Raw genomic sequence first — 21,125 nt, 5'->3', positions numbered from 1 at the left:
GGAATGTTTCTCTGGTACAGTAATATATAGCTGGAAAATAGACCCACCAGTAATCCACCGTGGAGATGGACCAGCATCTTCTCCACCTCATGCACCACTAGATTATCTGGACATTGACTCACAAACATCTTGAATATCAGTGGAACCAGAACACAAAGTGTCTCTGAGAGACAAAGTGTCTCTCAGAGACACTTTGTGTAATATTGAGGTGTAAACATTATTTAAAGCTTTCCCAACATCTACCTTCTTACCAGCCTTCTTGTTCACCTGTCTGTCTACCAGTCTGTCTGCCTGTTTAGTCTTCTTGTGTACCTGTCTGTCTACCAGTCTGTCTGCCTGTTTAGTCTTCTTGTGTACCTGTCTGTCTACCAGTCTGTCTGCCTGTTTAGTCTTCTTGTGTACCTGTCTGTCTACCAGTCTGTCTGCCTGTTTAGTCTTCTTGTGTACCTGTCTGTCTACCAGTCTGTCTGCCTGTTTAGTCTTCTTGTCAACCTGTCTGTCTACCAGTCTGTCTGCCTGTTTAGTCTTCTTGTGTACCTGTCTGTCTACCAGTCTGTCTGCCTGTTTAGTCTTCTTGTGTACCTGTCTGTCTACCAGTCTGTCTGCCTGTTTAGTCTTCTTGTCAACCTGTCTGTCTACCAGTCTGTCTGCCTGTTTAGTCTTCTTGTCAACCTGTCTGTCTCGCAGTCTTCTTGTGTACCTGTCTGTCTACCAGTAGTCTCCCACTCAGGTTGGGTACCAACTGGTCTCACTGGTCCTCCTTCTCGCAGTCTGCACATGTGGTCAGTTGTCTTAGTGCAGAGAGGTGTGATGTCTCCACCAGGTGAGGCTGGCTGTCCTAGCAGAGGAGAACAGCCCTCCTTTGTCTCCACAGAACCTTCACAGAAGGGTCCAGCGGTGCAGGATGAGGATCACCTGCAGGTCTGAGCAACAACACGAGCACGTACACAACAAACAAAAAGCGGTGTGCGTGCGCGTCACCGGGGAGGGAGGACAGCGCGTACGGTACATAATGGTCGCTGCCTGGAATCGCTCTCAGACAAACCCCGGGACCACGTTCAATGGGGGGCTCCGCTTAAATGACAGCTGAGGGGCCAATGGAAACGTGCACGAGGCGCCAGCTGCGCGCGCCTGCAGCCAATGGAAGCACGTGAGCTTTGGCTGCAGCTGCGAGAAAACTTCGACCAAAATAAGAGAAGAAGCGGTTTGTGTTGCGCCGCAGTGGCCATTTTAACTTATGGAAGCGGGTCGCGCGCGTCCAGGCTCAATAAACGACTGTTTGCTTCAAAAGTGGATTAAATAGCTCCGAGTTGCACTCCTCCTTGTGCCCTCCCTCCACTTTCCTTCCCTTCTCCCTCCCTCCCTCCACATCCCTCTCTCTCCCCTCCCCATCTCTCTCTCTCTCTCCCCTCCCTCCCCTCACCGCTAATTTTTTATGCATTTTTCTAAACTGTCATGGCGATTTTGTGTCCTTGGAAATAAAAAGCGCCAGTGGTTTTCGTTCTATTTTCCGTGCGCACCGGGGTGATGTGTCGCCGGTGAGAGGGTCCAGTGTCCGGAGCAGGTGAGCGGTTCACCGGGGGTGTTTGTCGGTAGAGACTGTAGTCTGGAGGCTGTCCACATGTGCAGAGGAGACGGCACATATAACGTATTTACAACATTACACGGCTAGCGGAGGATGCTAGCTCGCTACATAGCATCGATGCTAACGTGGAAGAGGACACGGTGTCTCCTTCTCTCGGCCGGGGCACTTTTGTGTTCGTCTCGTATGGGAACTTCTCTTTCTCTGTGCCAGCCGCCCGCCACCTCCCGTCCACCCGAGCTAGCTGCGTGCTAGCGGTTTGTTAGCTTTACGTTAGCTGGGAGCTAGCTGCGCGTTAGCCGCTGCGTCCATTAGCATCAATCGTATAGCCTCAAATCACACTGATGTGTAAGCTAGCCGGTTAGCTAGTGTGTGTGTGTGTGTGTGTGCGAGTGTGTGAGATCGCTGTGAGTCATGGAGCGGTGGTGTGCACGCGCTCACCTGGCCAGGTGTGACAGCCAGCAGACAAAAGGTAGCGCGCTAGCACGAACCCTAATGCAGGCTGAATAGGAAACGTTTTCAGACTGAAGTTTGGGTCTTGAGTTTTCAAGGTTGCTGGTTCGATTCCCCTGTAGGTTCCTGAGGCAGTTGTTCGTCCGCAGGCGGCCCGGTGGCCTCACAGACTCGAGCTTTGCTTCGGGCAGGTTGTTGAACATTACTCAGGCAGAATGCAGTATCCATGTCTATTCTGTCCCATGTCTTCTGGTGTTCTTGGTGTCCATCTCTTTCCTCCTCCTTGTCTTGTTTTCGGGTCGTCTAGTCCTCTTGACTTGGCCCTCATGTGGTTTCCTCTCCTTGTCCTCTCTTCTCATTGTCCTCTTGTCTTCTGATGTTTATTTCTCTGGTCCTCTCTTCATCTTGCCCTCTTGTGTCCCTGCCCACTTTTCCTCCTTAACCTCTTGTCTTTTTTTGCCTCCTTGTCTTCTCCTCTTCTTGACTCCTCTTGTCTTCTGGTCCTTTTCTTCTCTGGTGTTCTTGTCCTCTTGCCCCCCCTATGTAGCCCAAAATAACAAATTATCCTCAGAGGGCTTTACAGTCAGTACACATGTAATATACTCTGACCTTTGACCCTCATGTTGTAACAAGAAAAACTCCCCCCAAAAAACTTCAATAATAATAAATAATACCCCCCTGCGTGTACAGAATGAACAACGTAAATGATTCAAATACTGAGAGTAGTAATGATTGCAAATGACTACTAATAATAGCAGCAGTGGTCGGATAACAACAATAACAGGAGGTAGTGGTGCCATTAAAAGTAATCACCCTACTATTAATAATAGTGACAGTAGCAGGAAATGTCACCATAAATAAATAAATGTAACACCGGTTCAGCCGTTCAACTCCGCAGTTCAACTCGTTGATCTCAGATCAGATTACTGATCACATCAATGATCAGCACCAAAGAAAAAAGGAGCAAATGTAACTTAACGATCTCTGATCATGTTTTTTTTGCCACAGATATGAACGATTCAAATTATTGATGATCAATATTGACAGATGCATGTCTTTCATGTTATTGTTTTCATCGTCCGTAGACCATCAAAAATACTGGATGTTGTCCTTTTACTTAGATATAGTCATTTATGAAGATGACGTGAACATTCATTCGGAACCGTCAGCCACGATTTAATTGATCGTCAGCGACATTGACGTTTAAGATGCGTGCTCTGCTACACCAATCAAGCCATTCCTCATCCTCCCACTAGGAGGAGGAGGTGGGAAGAGAACGTTGTCTGCAGTGGACTCTGCTGTTAGTAGAAGAGTAGAGCCCGAAAGGGGACCACAGAGCCGACTACACGCTGTGACCGCTACATCAAATGTCAGCAGCAGAAGGCGACGAGCTGCTCCCCCAAAGGATCGTCATCCGCGGTCTGGAAGTTTTAGTGATGTAACCAAGAACAGAGCATGTGCACGTTCCTTGGAGTTGTGTCTGCGCCGCATAGCAACACAACCAACTTGTTCAACCAGCTGAAGAATCACCACAAACCATATGGAGCCAAATCCAGGCCAAAAGTTTTGATCATGTGAAAAACAAATGTGAACCTGGGAGTTTAATTTATTTTCTTCTTCTTTTTGGTTGAAAAATACAACAATGTATTCAAAATAAAAACCAGAGGACGAAAAATGTTTTCGTGTTGAATGTAGTTTTCACTCAGTTATATTTCTTTTGAATATAATATTTTTTTTCATTCTTCACTAAATATTTTTTCACTTTTTGATTTTCTTTTTTTTTTACAATGACACTTTTGACCTGGATGTGGTGTAGGGGGCGTGGCATCAAGTGAGGGGCGTGGCATCATGAGTGACTCCTAAACAAATAAGGCTAAGAACGGATTTGGACTTCCTGGTTCAATAGCTCATCAGCCAAGCGTTGCTAAGACACAAACGACACTTCTGTAACCGTAGTGATGTCAAATTAACCATCATTTCACCAATACGGAGCTGGACGAATCACACTGGTCTCAAAGTGCGGTCGCCTGTAAGACGAGTGCGCAGGGACCATCTGCAAAGCGCCATCACCATGGTTACAGAGTGGTGTCGTTTGTGTTTCCCTGACGAGCTATTGAACCGGGAGGTCCGAAACGGAATATTCAGCCAACTTCCCCGCCATTGCGCGGATGCTATGCTGCATTCACAGTCTTATGTGGAAGTGGGAAACTAGAGATTCATGTGTGGTTGTTGAATGGTACAATCTGAGATAGTTGATTGCGTATTCTGTGATGTGTGGCAACTAGGATCCAAAACCGCTCGCTAAACAGAACTTTGTCACTGGCGTGATGCCACGCCCCTCTCAGTTGATTGGTCAGAAGTCTGAATGTGAAGAAAGAACATACGAAAGTGAAAAAAGAAAAGAAACTTGCAAGATTTGTAGAATGTAAGATTTGAATCTGAACGGTTCAAATCAAATAAAAACCAAAAAATCTAATGCAGCAAGTATCTAAAAATATATGCAAGCGAAGAAAATTACTTTCTTACTTTTTTACTAAATTTACTTTTTTCTCCTTATTTTTATCTTGAATACATTTTTTTCAGTGTTCAAGACCAAAACTTAAACTTCCAGGTTAACACCTGTTTTTCAAAATGATCAAAACTTGATCCAATGACGTCGACCCAGAAAACCAGACCAGTGTATCGATGCACCTCCCAAAGACACTGAAATAACTGATGCAGTCGTATTTCATTGAGCCAAGGACAGTTGTCAAATAAATGCTATGTAAATAAATCATATTTCTAGTTAGCTCTTTATTTTGGGAACAAATGTATTTTTGTTTTTCGTCAAGTGAATAAGAACCGTATACGTTTTTTATCATTTCATTCCATTACATGTCATTTAGCTGACGCTTTTATCCACAGCCACTTACAATAAGTTCATTTCTACCATAAGAACACAAACTCAGAAGAGCAAGAAGCAAGAAAGTCCAATTTCATTTAATAAGCCGATTTACAACTTGCTATAGATAAGAGACATAAGTACAATTTAAGTGCTACAATTTGTTAGTCTTGTTATATATCGTGTACATTAGCTGAAAAAGTGCTGTGTTGATTGAATTTGGGGTCAAAAAGCGTTGATACTATTTCATTAATATTTTCCTTCTATGAGATGCACCGTGATAAAGACCAGTCTGATTCAGAGATTTGTACTGAATCAGACTGGTAATCGTGGTCTCAATATTGATCAAAATAATGGTGATTATGATTCTGGCCACAATGCTGCAGCTCTACCTCCAAAGGGTACATGTGCTCCTAAATATGAGAATATATTCGTTTAATATACAAATGTTCTGCATATACTGCGCCTATATGGAAAGGATTTCTGTTGTCCGGCTGCTTTTATATGCTTTCATAAGCCTGTATGTTCTCCCTCTGCCGGCTCCAGTCGTGGCAGTTGGAGTCACCGTAGCCGGTTCGCTAAGGTTCTTCTCAGCTCCTGGTGGCTCTGCATCTTGTGAAGAAACCTCTTTCACGTTAGCTGAATCTTCAAAACCCGCCTCACCTGATTCCTCTTTCTCTTCATCTCCTTTTTGCTTAAAATAAAATGTGATGTTCTTCATTTTGATATGTGCAATGTAAACTTCACTTAAAATCCAGCAGTTCCTGCTCATTCCGACACTATTTCAGTGATGGGCCCATTGCAGAGCCGCAGGAAACGAGAGTTGCAACTCTTCCACACTTTTTCATAAGGCTCTGGCCGCGGGCGGAGTGGGGCCACTTTTCAGCCGGGAATTCCAACGCTACAACGTTAGCCGAATAGTTATGTTGCTAATCATTAGCAACTTGTGTTGGTCATCTTGAAAATACATCGGTACGCTCGGCACATTTGGCAGCATCCTCCTCCAATGCTTTTTCAGCCCCTCCTGGGCTCTTCCTCCCGTCCATCCTCGCTGACCAGTATCGTTCTGTAGGACCGGCCCGGCTACCGGTAGCCTAGCTGAGAAAACATTTTGGAAAAGACGGGCTATGGACCCAACCAACTCTATTTGGCAGGGGAGAACTTCCTTGCATGGTAGAACCCATGCAGTATGTGGAACATGTGTAGCCTACTTTAAGAGAAGATGGACTAACGTGACAAATGTCAAAAAATAAAATTCTTGCCCGGCCCAGAAGTGAAGCGGCCCTCCGGGGACCCCGTCACTTGCTTTCCGTGTGAAATCAATGATATGCTTCACTTCATCGCGCTGTTAAACGTCTGTCCAAACTATAATTAAGTTCGCACACACCCATTTGTAGCTCTGTAGAGCCCTGGCTCTGGGGGGAGAGATAGGGAATCCTCTTAGTTTCTATTCTCTGATTTCTTTTCATTAAGTCCATATAAAAATCTCCCAGACTGAATGTAGAAACCAACCTCCACACACAGACACATTAATATAAATATATGTGTTTACTAAATGTACCACACGCAGCTCTCCTGGTGGTCTTCAATGTCGAAGCTTCTCTATATGATTAGTTTAAATATGATTAGCTGATAAATTAAGTCATGGACAGATCATTTTTTTATAAAAGTAAACAGTAAATTTCCTGATGCTTTAAGTTCATCTGAAATCCAACGTGTCACATCTGTGTGACACATCAGCACAGTGACATCAATGTTTATCGTGAGTCATCTGACGTTTGACGAACATCCTGATAAATCTGGTCTATTGTATGATGAGGATCGTATAGCAGATGATGACTTTAATTAGGGCTGTTAATACATAAAAAAAACCGAATTAATCGCACATTTTGAAATTCATTGGTTGCGATTAATTGTGATTGAAAGTTTGTTTTCCTTCTAACGCGTGTATTTAAGACACAGTTGTTTAATCGTTAATGTTATTTTAAACACAAAAGTTCACTCGTGATCGTGTTGGAGGTGGAACACGTTGACCTACGACTGTCGTCCTCGTGCACTTTGCTCTCAACGCGCCATCATCTAACGTGTTTGAAGTGCCAACGATGTCAAACCACTGTCCTTTAGGGACACAGCGGTGGTCCTCTGCAGACCGTGAGCTGCAGGGTGACGTTAGATGAACATTTTTAGTTTTATTTTCTTGTATTTCCTGTGTAGCAGCAGAGTCACAATGTAATTTGTGTGTGTATTATTGTGTTAGTATCATTACACACTCGGTACCAACTGCTGAGCAGTGCAGGAGAGATGGTGGACACATCCATGTGGACAACCAAAATACAAACGGAAATCAGTTCAAGCCAAATGGTGGGCTGGTGCTTTGCAGAGGGAGATGGTGAGCTTGTATCTTCATGATAACCTTATGACTGGAGCGTTATGGAGATGGTGAGCTTGTATCTTCATGATAACCTTATGACTGGAGCGTTATGGAGACGGTGAGCTTGTATCTTCATGATAACCTTATGACTGGAGCGTTATGGAGATGGTGAGCTTGTATCTTCATGATAACCTTATGACTGGAGCGTTATGGAGACGGTGAGCTTGTATCTTCATGATAACCTTATGACTGGAGCGTTATGGAGACGGTGAGCTTGTATCTTCATGATAACCTTATGACTGGAGCGTTATGGAGACGGTGAGCTTGTATCTTCATGATAACCTTATGACTGGAGCGTTATGGAGACGGTGAGCTTGTATCTTCATGATAACCTTATGACTGGAGCGTTATGGAGATGGTGAGCTTGTATCTTCATGATAACCTTATGACTGGAGCGTTATGGAGACTGTGAGCTTGTATCTTCATGGTAACCTTATGACTAGCAGATAATCTAGTCCACATCTAGCCAGGCCATGCCACTAGAAACAAATTAGATTATCAAAGTATTCTTAGTTGTTTTATTCCATACATTCTACTGTTGGCCAGGTGGACAAATGTCTCAGCAAGATGATGTGAAGGGCCATCAACAAGCACACGTGGCTGGGATTGAGGTTATTTGCCTGTGTACAACTGGTTTTAATTCCATATTTGCCTCTATAGTATACATATGCCTGATGTGTGAGACTATTCACATGTGATGAATAATTTCATTTGATAAAAAGCCAAAGTTGGCCTGTCGGTCCCATTAATAAAAATAGATGTACATGCACACGTTGTTTTCTTTTAAAACCTTTGCTTAGTTACACTGGTATTCTGTGACTGTCGTTCCTCTTTGGGTACATTGTATTGCCAAAACTGAAGGCTCTGCTATACCAAATTGTGAGAAAACGGAAAATCCCCAAAATAGTATTTCCTATATTTTCTGGCACCAGTATTGAGGGGTATTTTGTATCAAAAATGCATTTTTCAAGCGGGGAAGAACAAACGTCCAGAACTTGTTTTCCTCTCTGGTGAAAACCGCTGATTTAGAAACACCTTTGACCTCGTTGTGTGAGGTCACTTCAAAGGGCCCAGGGAGCTTCTTCCTCCCCCTTCTGTCTCCCTCCTCTTCATCTTAACTTTACCTGGAACACAACATATTAGCGGCCGTGAAATATATTCTTTTATTCTTCACGTGTTTCTCGTCATTTTCAGCGTGCTTGAGTGACATGAAGGCGTTTCAGTGTCTGAACTGCACCTGGTTAAGTCGTCTTCACTGATATGAGGGACCTTTGTGTTCACAGATGAAGTGACGGGATAGAAGATGAAAATACACAATAAGGACAAGCAGCAGGTCAGTGGCACACGCACACACACACACACACACACACACACACACACCAAAGAAGGTTGTTTATAAAAACCTTATTGGTACTAAATGAAACTGAACCAAGCTCGATTTCTCGTATGTTCAGTTAAACCAGTTCAGTTAACCCCTCTTCTTTAAAAATGGCATCACTTCCTGTTGTGTCACAGTTCACTAGAGCCATCCATCCTCCGCACGGGTCCATGTGTCCTCAGCACGGGTCCATGTGTCCTCCGCACGGGTCCATGTGTCCTCAGCACGGGTCCATGTGTCCTCCGCACGGGTCCATGTGTCCTCAGCACGGGTCCATGTGTCCTCCGCACGGGTCCATGTGTCCTCCGCACGGGTCCATGTGTCCTCAGCTCGGTCCATGTGTCCTCCGCACGGGTCCATGTGTCCTCTGCACGGGTCCATGTGTCCTCTGCACGGGTCCATGTGTCCTCCGCACGGGTCCATGTGTCCTCTGCACGGGTCCATGTGTCCTCTGCACGGGTCCATGTGTCCTCTGCACGGGTCCATGTGTCCTCAGCACGGTTCATGTGTCCTCAGCTCGGGTCCATGTGCCCTGACACACCTCAGAGGGACAAGTAGTGACTCATGGTTATTCATCATGTCTAGTAAAAGGACAGAAGATAGTCACAAAATGAGTGATTTCATGTCTAATTGACTTTTTCATGAAAAAGAACACACTTAAAATGTCCTTGTGTCCTTCTGTTTGGCTCTCCCACCACCTTTAGGATTTCTGTTGATGAGTAAAAAGACAGACAGACAGACAGACAGGCAGAGATACATTTGGGATCCAGTGGCAATGTAAAGGTTACCATGGTGATCACATGCCCGCCTCCCTGCAGCCTTGTGCGAGAGCCAGTTTCCATGGTTACGGCTGTGACCCCCCACACTGGCTCACAGGCCGATGCGCTGCCTGTGCGTGACTGTGATTCATTGACATGATTCTGGAAACACATGTAACGCGCGCACACACAAGGAGCGTGTGCGTGTAGACACCAACATGTATAGTAGTGTAATAGTGCATCACAAAGAATCCATAATAAACTCTTTTAATATATATATATATCTCCGTGCTCTTTCCTTCTGCCAAAGCCAACTCAAAACGTTCCACACTGTCGATTATGTTGGTTAAAATGCCGCTTGTTTCCTCAAAGCAGTCTTGTTTCGTCTAGCTGGGGGACGATGTTCACTTGACCTAATATGACTGGATGGAGATATCCATGAGTGCCCTGGTGTTCTCATGTTTTCTTATTCTATCAGACAGGTGCTCTGTGTCCCTCACTCCTGAGACAGTCCCTGCTGGATCTGTCCCTGATGTTTAAAATGTGAGCATGGAAAGCTGACCATGGTGTTAGCATGAGCGCATCCAAACCTTCCTGGTCGACCCGTTCTCCTCTCCAAAGGCTCTTGGAGGAGAGATTTGATGGAGTTGCGGTTGCTCGCGCTCGCCATTGTCATGTTGTTAAAATGGCGGCTGTGGTGGCGACGCACACAAGTTCAAGGCCAATCTAACTTGGCCCTGACGGTCGACGGTGGCGTGTGGAGTAGAGAGGGTGCCGGTTCAAGCCCGGCTGCTCCATGTCCCATGTCGAAGTGTCCCTGAGCAAGACACCTGACCCCTAATTGCTCCCTGGGCCATGTGTTGAAAATGTAGTGTAAGTGGCTTTGGATAAAAGCGTCAGCTAAATGACCTGTGATGTAATGAAATGTCGTTGGCGCTCTGATTGGCTAAATTGTATGTCACACATTTCTATCTTTAATCAGCATTTGGCTAAAGTGCTTCATAGACCGGCCTCGTGTGGGCCACGGCGGCCCCAGTACCACTCAGACAGAACCACACATAGTGTTCAACAATTATCACTGGTTACATTCCATTTGTCAAAAGCAGAAAATATTACACATGTTGCACGTGAAGATTCTTATTCTAATACCTGGGTCATAATGTTCACCCTGCTGCTGGTTCCTCAGCAAAGGGAGGGCTTTTATTGTGAAACATGTGTACAGGAAGTGCCCGTTGATGGGTGACTTTTAGAGAATACAGATGAACAAACAGATCTTTGTCTTCCAGATGTTGACTGGTGTCCTGAAGCACACGCCGCCTTCGGCCTCCTCTTCCTCGACTGCAGCCTCCTCCTCTGCCTTCGACCAAAAGAGTAACGCACAAACAGTTCCCACAATCCTTCGAGGGCACCTGGTCGTGGGCTCCAAGGACAGGCTCCGCCTCCTCACCCCAGTGAGCGGCACAGCGGTGTCCAATCACTGCGCGGCGTCCGGGGCCCACGGCACGAAGCATTCCGGAGGAGCCCCGCGACCGCCTTCCTCCCTGAGCGAGGAGGACGATGGAGGAGGAGGAGTAGGGGGGGGCAGGGTAAAGAAGAAACATAAGAAAAAGGACAAGAGAGAGCGCGAGAAAGACGTAGGAGAAGTGGAGGACAGGGAGAGCAGCAAACCAAAGAAACGAAAGGAAGAGAAGGCGGCCACGGCCGTCATGCTGAGGAGGAGCAAGGAGCCCAAGGAAGGAAAGGAGCAGAGGGAGCGTAAGAGCAGAGGGAAGGAGGCCAGTAAGGAGCTGAAGAAGGTGGCGATCGCTTCGACTCCGGCTCCTGTCAAGGTTCCCGGCAAGAGAGGAAGGAAGCCCAAGATCAAAGTCCTACCTCCTGTCCCACCCCCCCAAGGTATGATGTGATGATGTCACTGCGGTTAGGGTCTGACATCACTTCCTGTTTCCACACAAATCTCAGACAACGGTTTTAATCAGCTTCGTTTACCAATATTCTAATTGAGAGCAAAAGAAGGGCAGCAGGGAGGCCCCACCCCGCGGGGGGGTCGGCGCTCTTATTGACCTGTATGGATTTCTTTCTCTATTTCTTCATAACACTTGTCTTTTCATAAGGTGACATTTTCCTGATGTGGGGGCCTGTCACATGTCAATCACATGTCTTTGGGTCCCTTTAGCTAGTCAGCTTTAGCCCCTTGTTAGCTTGAGCAGCAACATTATCCTTTTTGTGGATCAGTATTATGATCAGAAGTATTATGGGATGAATCCCCATAAGGTCCCTGCGGTGCGAATCAAACCAACACGTCCTGCTTTGTCCTTCAGCACCTCCTCCTGCTCCTGTTGTCCTCCCTAAGAGACATGGCAAGAACCCCAGACAGACCAACAGCAAGACCCCCTGCCCCCCAGCACCGAGACAGAGGGGCCGCAAACCCAGGTAGGACATCCTGGGGCAAGGGCTATTTATACATCTGTGTATCTAATATCTACTGACAGCCCCTGTGTGTGTGTGTGTGTGTGTGTGTGTGTGTGTGTGTGTGTGTGTGTGTGTGTGTGTGTGTGTGTGTGTGTGTGTGTGTGTGTGTGTGTGTGTGTGTGTGTGTGTGTGTGTTCTCCTTGCAGAGATCCTGGTGCAGCGCCGCTGGAGAAGAAGAAGAAGGGGAAGAGGAGAAACCAGGAGCAGACGGTCCACCAAGGGGGGGACAGCGATGACACTACCTCAACATCAGCCCTTAACATGGGCGGGGAGGACAGCCAGGATCCCCTGGATAACACGGTGAGCATACACACACATATAGACTCGCATATGCACTAATGTTCATGGTGTACCGGTACTAGAAAGGTACCGCCGCTGAAAACGATGCGATTTTGACTATTTTTTGTAGCAGTACTTCATCAATCAGAGCGGCCTCACTGTTCGCTCCCTGTCAGGCTGCTGCACTCACACGTGACCTCATGCGATGGACACACACACGCGTCTGTAAAACCTGCTTCTAATCCGCCAGGCAAAGGAAGGGAACACTTCAGATATGGCTACGCGCCTTTCAGACAGACACCACCAACTTTTAAGAGAGTTCAAAGAACGACAGGTTAGCAAATGTGATTATAAACGTGAACTCACCCACACACAGCCCAACACGAGTAGCTTAGCCTAGCTTAGCTCGGCTGACCACACGTCCTCTTTTACCCGGGCGCATTGTGTGGGTCTGTCCGGGTATAAGAGGACGTCTGCTTTGTCTTGTGTTGCACTCGCTTGGTGTTTGACTGCGTTTGGAAAATTGTTGACTTGCTTGTTTGTCATAAACAAAGTAAGCAAATTTCAACAGGTTTTGCTAAGTTTAGCCGCTAGCAAGTCGTCTCGTTAGCGATGTTAGCAAGCTTGTTATAACACAAACATGCAAACACGAAAACATGGAAACACGCGTGTCACACGGGGAAACACGGGTCGATCCGTTCCCCCCTCAGGGTTCTTTAATCAATAGAAAGCAGCATGTTCAGGTGAACAAAGCGGGTCAGGAGTATTTAAATGAAGGAACTTAAGTTGTAGGGGGGGGGGGGGGGGGGGGCAGTAGATGAAACCATTCCGGTATGTCGGCATCGCCAACAGCGAAAGCCCGACATGGAGCATGTCCACACATCTGGAGCGCCGCGTCCTGCTGTATCAGGGACGGGTTAACGGCACATTAACAAGAGGCAGACGCTGAAGCACCAAGGATTATTCAGTACTGAGTAAAGGACGAGGGTATCCGGTCAACAACACTCACTTGCACACAAGTGAGTGGTTTTTTTCTTCCAAATTGGATACCTTCAATATTTTTTGTTTTATGTAAACCTATAGCCAACAGTTTTTTGCTTTAAGTATTTTAACCGCCATTAACTAATAAATGGAAAGCAAAGCTGTCTCTATGTCCTCCTCTCACGCCCTCCCTCCGTCCCTCTTCCTCTGTCCTTGTAGAAGCGCCGTTCAGGGCGTCAGGTCAAGAGGAGGAAATACAACGAGGACCTGGACTTCAAGGTGGTGGACGACGACGGAGAGACCATTGGCGTCCTTGGAGCCGGTCGCATCTCTGCTCTGAACGCCACGGCCCTGGCCTGGCAAAGCGAGGTGAGGACCTCCAAACATCGAAGCACCACAAGGTGTCCCTCACTGACCCTCAGGAGATCTTCTCAGGTCCCCACACTGCCTCGTTGTGTGGAGAGACAAATCATAGCTCATAACGTTACCTTAGTTTCACTCCAATGTTAACTTCTGTTAGAAGGACATGCAAGGCAGCTTCCTTCATTTATATTTCATGAGTGAAGAGAGAGTAGAAGTGGACCATGACCGAGCCTTGGTCTCCATGGCAATCGGACTGTTCCTCTCTGACATCGTCATCAACGTTGCATTCTGCAGCAAAGGAGAAGGATTTAGACTGAAGTCAGATCAGCATGATGGTGATGAGGATGATGATGAGGAGGGTGATCAGCATGATGATAACTGCGCGTTATAAACTGCTTGTTCCTCCTCACTGAGAGCAAAACACTCGACTAGATCTCCACTCTTTGCTGTCCTGCTCCTAAATGGTGGAAGGAGGTCTCTGAAGACATCAGGACCACAGAGAGCCTTCACATCTTCAGACTAAAGACACACCTCTTCACACTCTACCTCCACTAACACACTAACTACCTGCAGCACTTACATTGGACTTATAATGGTTCTTATCTACAGCAAGTTGTAAAGCGGCTTATTTAATGAAATTGCACTTTGTTGTTTCTCGTTCTTCTGAGTTTGTGTCCTTATGGTTGAAATGTTCTTATTGTAAGTCGCTTTGGATAAAAGCGTCAGATGAATGACGTGTGATGGAATGATAAGGAGGATGATGATGGTGGCTTGGAACTGCACTTAGTCAGCCGATGTCTTCTCTCCCTCAGGAACCACCGGAGGACGAAGCCAACATCATCGAGAAGATTCTGTCTGTGAGACCAGTGAAGAAAGAGGTGACACACACACACACATACGCACTTACACACATCTAGACACATCTACTCACTCTAAATGCTCATCCTCCTCTTCCTCTCCAGACTTCTTCATCACCAGAGGACCAAGTGGAGGAGGCGGAGGAGTTTTATGTCAAATACAGAAACTTGTGAGTTTCATCTGTTTATCTTCATGAGTTGATCAACTAACTGATTAGTTGGTATCTGATGATGAGCTCCCAGCTTTCACATCGTTGGTCAGAAGAAGCAACGGGCCGGTTAAAGAACCACAGCGGATCACCGTCCCACTGCCCCTGAGCAAGGCTGTGGTTGTTCTAACCTCTAGTATCTCCAACAGCCTGTGATGGTTGACGTTCATGTGAAGCAGCAGGTCTGGAGACCCTCTGAGGTCACTGGAGCAGCGTTTGTGGGGATCTTCTTTGTTTAGCGTTTATGTAGGAGCTCCAGAGGGAGGAGCTGCTGGTGGAGGTGCTCCAGAGGGAGGAGCTGCTGGTGGAGGAGCTCCAGAGGGAGGAGCTGCTGGTGGAGGAGCTCCAGAGGGAGGAGCTGCTGGTGGAAGTGCTCCAGAGGGAGGAGCTGCTGGTGGAGGAGCTCCAGAGGGAGGAGCTGCTGGTGGAAGTGCTCCAGAGGGAGGAGCTGCTGGTGGAGGAGCTCCAGAGGGAGGAGCTGCTGGTGGAAGTGCTCCAGAGGGAGGAGCTGCTGGTGGAGGAGCTCCAGAGGGAGGAGCTGCTGGTGGAGGAGCTCCAGAGGGAGGAGCTGCTGGTGGAGGAGCTCCAGAGGGAGGAGCTGCTGGTGGAAGTGCTCCAGAGGGAGGAGCTGCTGGTGGAGGAGCTCCAGAGGGAGGAGCTGCTGCAAAGTTGACATTTGGGGCGCCACAGGCGGATTGACCTGCAGAGACGTTGTCTCCTGCTGAAGCAGCCATCGGCCGCTCGCCGTGGTGTTTCAGTGCAATTTAGGGACCCTGTGGGAATCGTTCCTTCCTTGTGGACGTGACGTCTCATTAAGTGGAAGTGATGAAAGTTCAAAGTTCATTGTGACCTCACTCATATGTAGGTTTTTTTTCTTCACATTTCCAATTGTCCACTTCTCACTGTGCACGACGTGCCAGCGGACAGAGAGCTGGTTACCGCTACTACTCGCTCGCCTGATCGCCGCCATGACTTGGTCGGTTGAAAAGTAGCTTGCAAGCCGGAAAAGTGTGGGCATGCTTGCTTTAAAGAGCTACTGTATTGTTAATTTTGAAGAAAAAATTGCCATGGCATTAAAAAAAACCTTCTCTAATGCTGTCAATGGTCGTTTTGTGCCACCGTTGTCCTTTAAAAGTATCGCTTTAGCACCGGTGTTAAAAGCCAAACAATACCCATCCCTACTCACGAGCTGCTTGGCAGGACCAGAGGAAGACACGTGTTGAGGTTCAGCTCCTCCTCCTGTTTTATCTGTAGAATCTAACCCATAGATGAGATTAATATAATACCATTGTTCATTTTCCTGAGCATTATTGTGGTGGTTGATTAAATGCAACCTGGACGCTGTACTGACCTTTCTCTGCGTCCACTTGTAGATTCGTGAATTCCCGAGTCAAAACGTGCGCGTCACCATAGCAACAACAATGAATCAATGCTCTCACTCCAATGCTCAGTGGGAGCATCATGGCTGCTCCTCCCTGTTTTTAACTTTTTACAGCAGAGGGATCAGGATCTTCATCCATGTTGGTGGCTAGGAGGATGAACTGCTCAGACCTCCTTGTGGCCCTTGTGTGTTTGATAAGATGGAACCCCGCTTTGTATCTCTGTGTAGACCTCTAAGAGATCTTTGGAAACGTTCACACTGACAAAGCTGTGCTGTGTGTGTTGGTCCAGTTCCTACCTTCACTGCAAGTGGGCCACTCTGGAGGAGCTTGAGAAAGATCCCAGAATCCACCAGAAGATCAAGCGCTTCAGGACCAAACAGGCCCAGATGAAGCACCTGTTCACTGAGGTAACCGACAACCCCAATGCAGTCTGTAAAGGCCCACAGGTAAACTCTCACCTGCCGTAACCAAGGCAACTCCTTGATGGATAACCATCATGTCAACCCCTTTTGTCTTCATCAAAGCTCAGAACGAATGTGGAAAGTGTGTTCTTGTTCTTCAGTGTTTCACTACAGCAGATAGAGCAACACCTGAAAGTATCAATACTAGCTAGACTTTTTCGACTTTTTTTTCAACTTTTTTTAGAAATTTCCAGAGGAATATTCCATGTAGGCTACTTAAAGACACCAGCACACAAACAGCACTAAAACCCTTCCGCATTCAGTCGGTCAGCGATTGTCTGCCAGACTTTTCTCTGTTTAATTACAGTTGCCGGTTTCCCTTTTCTGCATATTAGGGTCTTCACCTCCTCAGAAGTTTCCATAATTAGTTGCTGCTCAGCAGGTGACAAATATGCCGCGCGCGTCTTCTCCATCTGTGCATCAGTAGCTCTGTGATGGACGCCGTGGTCTACTTAAGCCGTGAACGTGCACGGATCCCAGCTGTGTGCACCTGGATGGACTAAGCTCCTCCTCCTCATCCCGACTCGGCAAACGTGCAACTGATTAAGATCAAACTAAGTCAAGCTGCTTTTCACTAATCCTGGATTTCTGTTTTCTACTTTTGTGCAACAGCCCCCTCTTCCTCTAGTCAAGTCACAAACACAAATAAATGACAGTGGCTCAATAACAATATGGAGAAACCAAAATAAATATCACTGTTAGAATAAAGAACACATTTCATTAATGATCGCTGGTGTTTTTTGCTTATTTTGTATTCTATAAAATTGTTATCTGACTTGATCCACTATGAGGAATCAATCAATCAACATCGTCTTGTTGTCTTTCTGTCCCGTCTTCCAGCCCGATGAGGACATCTTTAATCCGGACTATGTGGAAGTGGACCGAATCTTGGAGGTGGCTGTCACCACGGACACTGAGACTGGAGAGGTGGGTAGCACACAAAATCAGCTGTGATGACAGCAGGTAACTTTACATAACACAAAGGTGACCAGGTAACACCTGGTAACACCTGGTAACAGCTGGTAACACCTGGTGCTTACATCCGCTACCTCCAGCTAACATCTGCTAACGCTGTGGGATGTGTTGTGCGGGCTGTTGTAGGAGGTCACCCACTACCTGGTGAAGTGGTGCAGTCTCTCATACGAGGAGGCTACCTGGGAGCTGCAGGAGGACCTGGATTCAGAGAAGATCAAAGAGTTTGAGCACATCCAGAAACTGCCAGCAGACCTCAGACACATGGTGAGTGGAACCAGAACAAGCTGAAAACAACGGAATAAAACATCTGGGTTTCTTTCTCAACACTGAGTTGTGACTGGGTTGCTCCTCCAGCAGGAGAACCAGCTGCTAAAACGCCTCAACACATCAACTGACCTGATAGAACTGTTGAGAAGATGCGGGATAAATAGATAGCTATTGCATCAAGTGACGAAAACATCCCAAGGGAAACAGCGACAACGTCTTTGGGTTCTCTACTGTTTTCCCTTAAAACCTCTTCAGGTGTCTCCTCGTGGTCCAGTGGGGAAGGGAAGCCTTAATAATCTAATCTAATACTCTACAGCTATTTAATCTCCTTTGTGATGGAACCCAAAGAATCCAGGAGCTCTACAGTCTGATGGTTTGCCCGCTCCTCATATCTGATAAAAGGTTTCCACGTGCTTGCGTTGCAGGATCGTCCTCCTCCAGAGAAGTGGCAGAAGCTGAACAACACCAGAGATTTCAGAAATGGGAACCAGCTCAGAGAGTACCAGTTAGAGGGAATGAACTGGTTACTCTTCAACTGGTACAACCGGTGAGTGCTGCTCTCGCACACGCATTAGTTTACATTTAGTTATTATGGGGAACTAATTATAAAATGAATATAAAATCTACACATCAGTTCCACAAATAATCTGATATTTAAATGAATGCACCACATGGCCTTTTGATGCATGCTAGTGCACGTGAGCGTGCTTTTTAGTGCATGTGAGTTTGTACCGTTGCTTCTCTTTGTGTTGTGTGACCAGCTGTGTCTCCACCCGTCTTCTGGTTAAAGACTCTGTCTCCGTCTCCCCTCCAGGAAGAACTGCATACTGGCGGATGAGATGGGTCTAGGAAAAACGATCCAGTCCATCACCTTTCTGTTTGAGATCTTCAGCATGGGGATCCGCGGCCCCTTCCTCATCATCGCCCCCCTGTCCACCATCACAAACTGGGAGAGGGAGTTCCGTACCTGGACCCCCATGAACGTCATTGTTTACCACGGATCCCAGATCAGCCGGCAGATGATCCATCAGTACGAGATGTTCTACAGAGACGTGCAGGTAGGGTTCTAAAGGGGGCGGGGTTCTGTAGGAGGGATGGGGTTCTGTAGGAGGGACTAGGTTCTGTAGGAGGGACGTGGTTCTGAAGGAGGGACTAGGTTCTGTAGGAGGGACGGGGTTCTGTAGGAAGGACGGGGTTCTGAAGGAGGACCTAGGTTCTGTAGGAGGGACGGGGTTCTGAAGGAGGACCTAGGTTCTGAAGGAGGGACGTGGTTCTGTAGGAGGGACTAGGTTCTGTAGGAGGGACGGGGTTCTGAAGGAGGGACGTGGTTCTGAAGGAGGGACTAGGTTCTGTAGGAGGGACGGGGTTCTGTAGGAGGGACGGGGTTCTGAAGGATGGACGGGGTTCTGAAGGAGGGACGTGGTTCTGTAGGAGGGACGGGGTGCTGAAGAATTGTAATGATATATCCTGTATAAATATTACCATCTCAGGGAAACACTATCCCCGGGGTGCTCAAGTTCCACGGACTCATCACCACCTTCGAGATGATCATGGCCGACTGTCCCGAGCTCAGGAAGCTCCACTGGCGCTGCGTGGTCATCGACGAAGCTCACCGCCTGAAGAACAGGAACTGCAAACTGCTGGAAGGGCTGAAGCTTATGAACCTGGTCAGTAGGGGAAGAGGCTGTTTTGTTTGAATAAACCTCATGTTCTCAGTTAATGAGAAGCAACGGGTTCTACGTTCTGTCTCCCACAGGAACACAAGGTTCTTCTGACAGGAACCCCTCTCCAGAACTCCGTGGAGGAGTTGTTCAGCCTGCTGAACTTCCTGGAGCCGCTGCAGTTTCCTTCAGAGAGCACTTTCCTGGAAGAGTTCGGAGACCTGAAAACAGACGAGCAGGTGAATACTCATGTCGACAGGTGGAGCTCTTTACAGGAGTGTTTCCATGAGATGTGAGCAGCTGAGTGTCTCACTCTCTCATCTGATCTCATCTGCTCCAGGTGAAAAAGCTGCAGGCCATTCTGAAGCCCATGATGTTGAGGAGGCTGAAGGACGATGTAGAAAAGAACCTGGCTCCTAAAGAGGAGACCATCATCGAGGTGAGATCCTACAAAGTAAACGGTTCTCTGAGTCTTTCATTCATTCTTCTCGCGGATGTGTTTCGGTGTTCTTTGATGATTTTCTTGTGGAGGATGTGATCAAAACACAATAGTGTTGTTTTATTTGTAAAAAGTGCCACCGAGCCAGTAATGGTAATAACAACAAACTATATTAAAAAAAGAAATAGCTGACAGTGATTTAACACAAAGTCAAAACGGTTTTAGTTCCATCTTAAAGGAGTCCAGTGTCTGTGTTCATGTCTTTGGAGCTTGGGATGGAGGCTCAGGATGGACCTTTGTGTGGAGACGGTGTGAAGCTTGGGTGTGGGGGACCTGGAAGAGCGAGCTGTAGATCTGTGGGTTCATGGGTTCACTACATCTCGCAGGTGGAGCTGACCAACATCCAGAAGAAGTATTACCGAGCCATCTTAGAGAAGAACTTCTCCTTCCTGTCCAAAGGAGCCAACCAGCACAACATGCCCAACCTCATCAATACCATGATGGAGCTCCGCAAGTGCTGCAACCACCCGTACCTCATTACAGGTGAGCTTCCGCAAAGAGAAGATGTTTCTCCAGTCGACACACTGGTTCTCTCAAATGTGATCAATTCCATTTTGAATTCATTTTATTTTGTTTAGCCCAAAATTGCAAGTTACAAATTTGCCTGAGCGGGCGCTACAGTTTGAACACCAGCGACATCCTCTGTCCCAAAAACCCTCACAACCCTTTGATGGGGAGAAACCTCAGGTAGAGACCGAGGAGGAGCCCGACCACAGGGATGGACAGACTGCAATGGATGCCATGTGTACAGAACCTAAAATATGTACAATACAGAGAGTAGTAATCCAGGGGATGTAACCACCTTAACACAAAACCACCATCGTGCACGTCTTGCGTCTGAAGGCGGAAGAGTCGATCACCGAAAACAGGATTTTTTAAAAACCGTATAACGTCAAATAAAGTTAAAGGAGAGCGTCATCATCCAAAGAGAATAATGATCTCAACTCTTTCAGAAAATGTGGAACATCCAGAGGTTTATTAAGCAACAAATAAACCAACTGAACTTTACGAAGAGCAGCTTTTCCAGATGTTCTCTGCATAGCAACACAGTGTACATCACATTACAGGTCATTTAGCTGACGCTTTTAACTCACAGCTTTTTACATTCTCGGACCACCAACCTTGCGGTTCCCAGCGCTCCGTCTCTACTCCTGCGCCACCCAGACATGTACAGTACGAGAGACAGTGTGGGAGACATGAGAGAGTGTGTTAGACATTGTATGAGAGACAGTGGGAGAC

General features: G+C 47.0%; 1 protein-coding gene across 1 annotated transcript in view; it reads left to right on the top strand.

Annotated features, from left to right (window-relative positions):
- The first annotated feature begins 625 nt into the window (after positions 1-625).
- Positions 626-21,125, top strand: part of chd6 (chromodomain helicase DNA binding protein 6) — a 46,699-nt gene continuing 26,199 nt past the window's right edge. Inside the window, exons 1-17 of the mRNA XM_078092594.1 lie at positions 626-1,564; positions 8,631-8,680; positions 10,770-11,376; positions 11,802-11,913; positions 12,099-12,252; positions 13,432-13,581; positions 14,388-14,453; positions 14,538-14,602; positions 16,313-16,430; positions 17,325-17,411; positions 17,586-17,723; positions 18,152-18,273; positions 18,541-18,784; positions 19,217-19,393; positions 19,483-19,626; positions 19,728-19,826; positions 20,213-20,369. Coding sequence (XP_077948720.1) covers positions 8,651-8,680; positions 10,770-11,376; positions 11,802-11,913; positions 12,099-12,252; positions 13,432-13,581; positions 14,388-14,453; positions 14,538-14,602; positions 16,313-16,430; positions 17,325-17,411; positions 17,586-17,723; positions 18,152-18,273; positions 18,541-18,784; positions 19,217-19,393; positions 19,483-19,626; positions 19,728-19,826; positions 20,213-20,369 — 2,470 coding nt within the window. The 5' untranslated portion in view covers positions 626-1,564; positions 8,631-8,650. The remainder of the gene's footprint in view (positions 1,565-8,630; positions 8,681-10,769; positions 11,377-11,801; positions 11,914-12,098; positions 12,253-13,431; positions 13,582-14,387; positions 14,454-14,537; positions 14,603-16,312; positions 16,431-17,324; positions 17,412-17,585; positions 17,724-18,151; positions 18,274-18,540; positions 18,785-19,216; positions 19,394-19,482; positions 19,627-19,727; positions 19,827-20,212; positions 20,370-21,125) is intronic.

This window comes from Gasterosteus aculeatus, chromosome 17 (assembly GCF_964276395.1).
Source record: "Gasterosteus aculeatus chromosome 17, fGasAcu3.hap1.1, whole genome shotgun sequence".
Classification (NCBI taxonomy): Eukaryota; Metazoa; Chordata; class Actinopteri; order Perciformes; family Gasterosteidae; genus Gasterosteus; species Gasterosteus aculeatus.
Note: the sequence above shows the minus strand (reverse complement) of the source record. Positions and strands in the feature narration are given on the sequence as shown.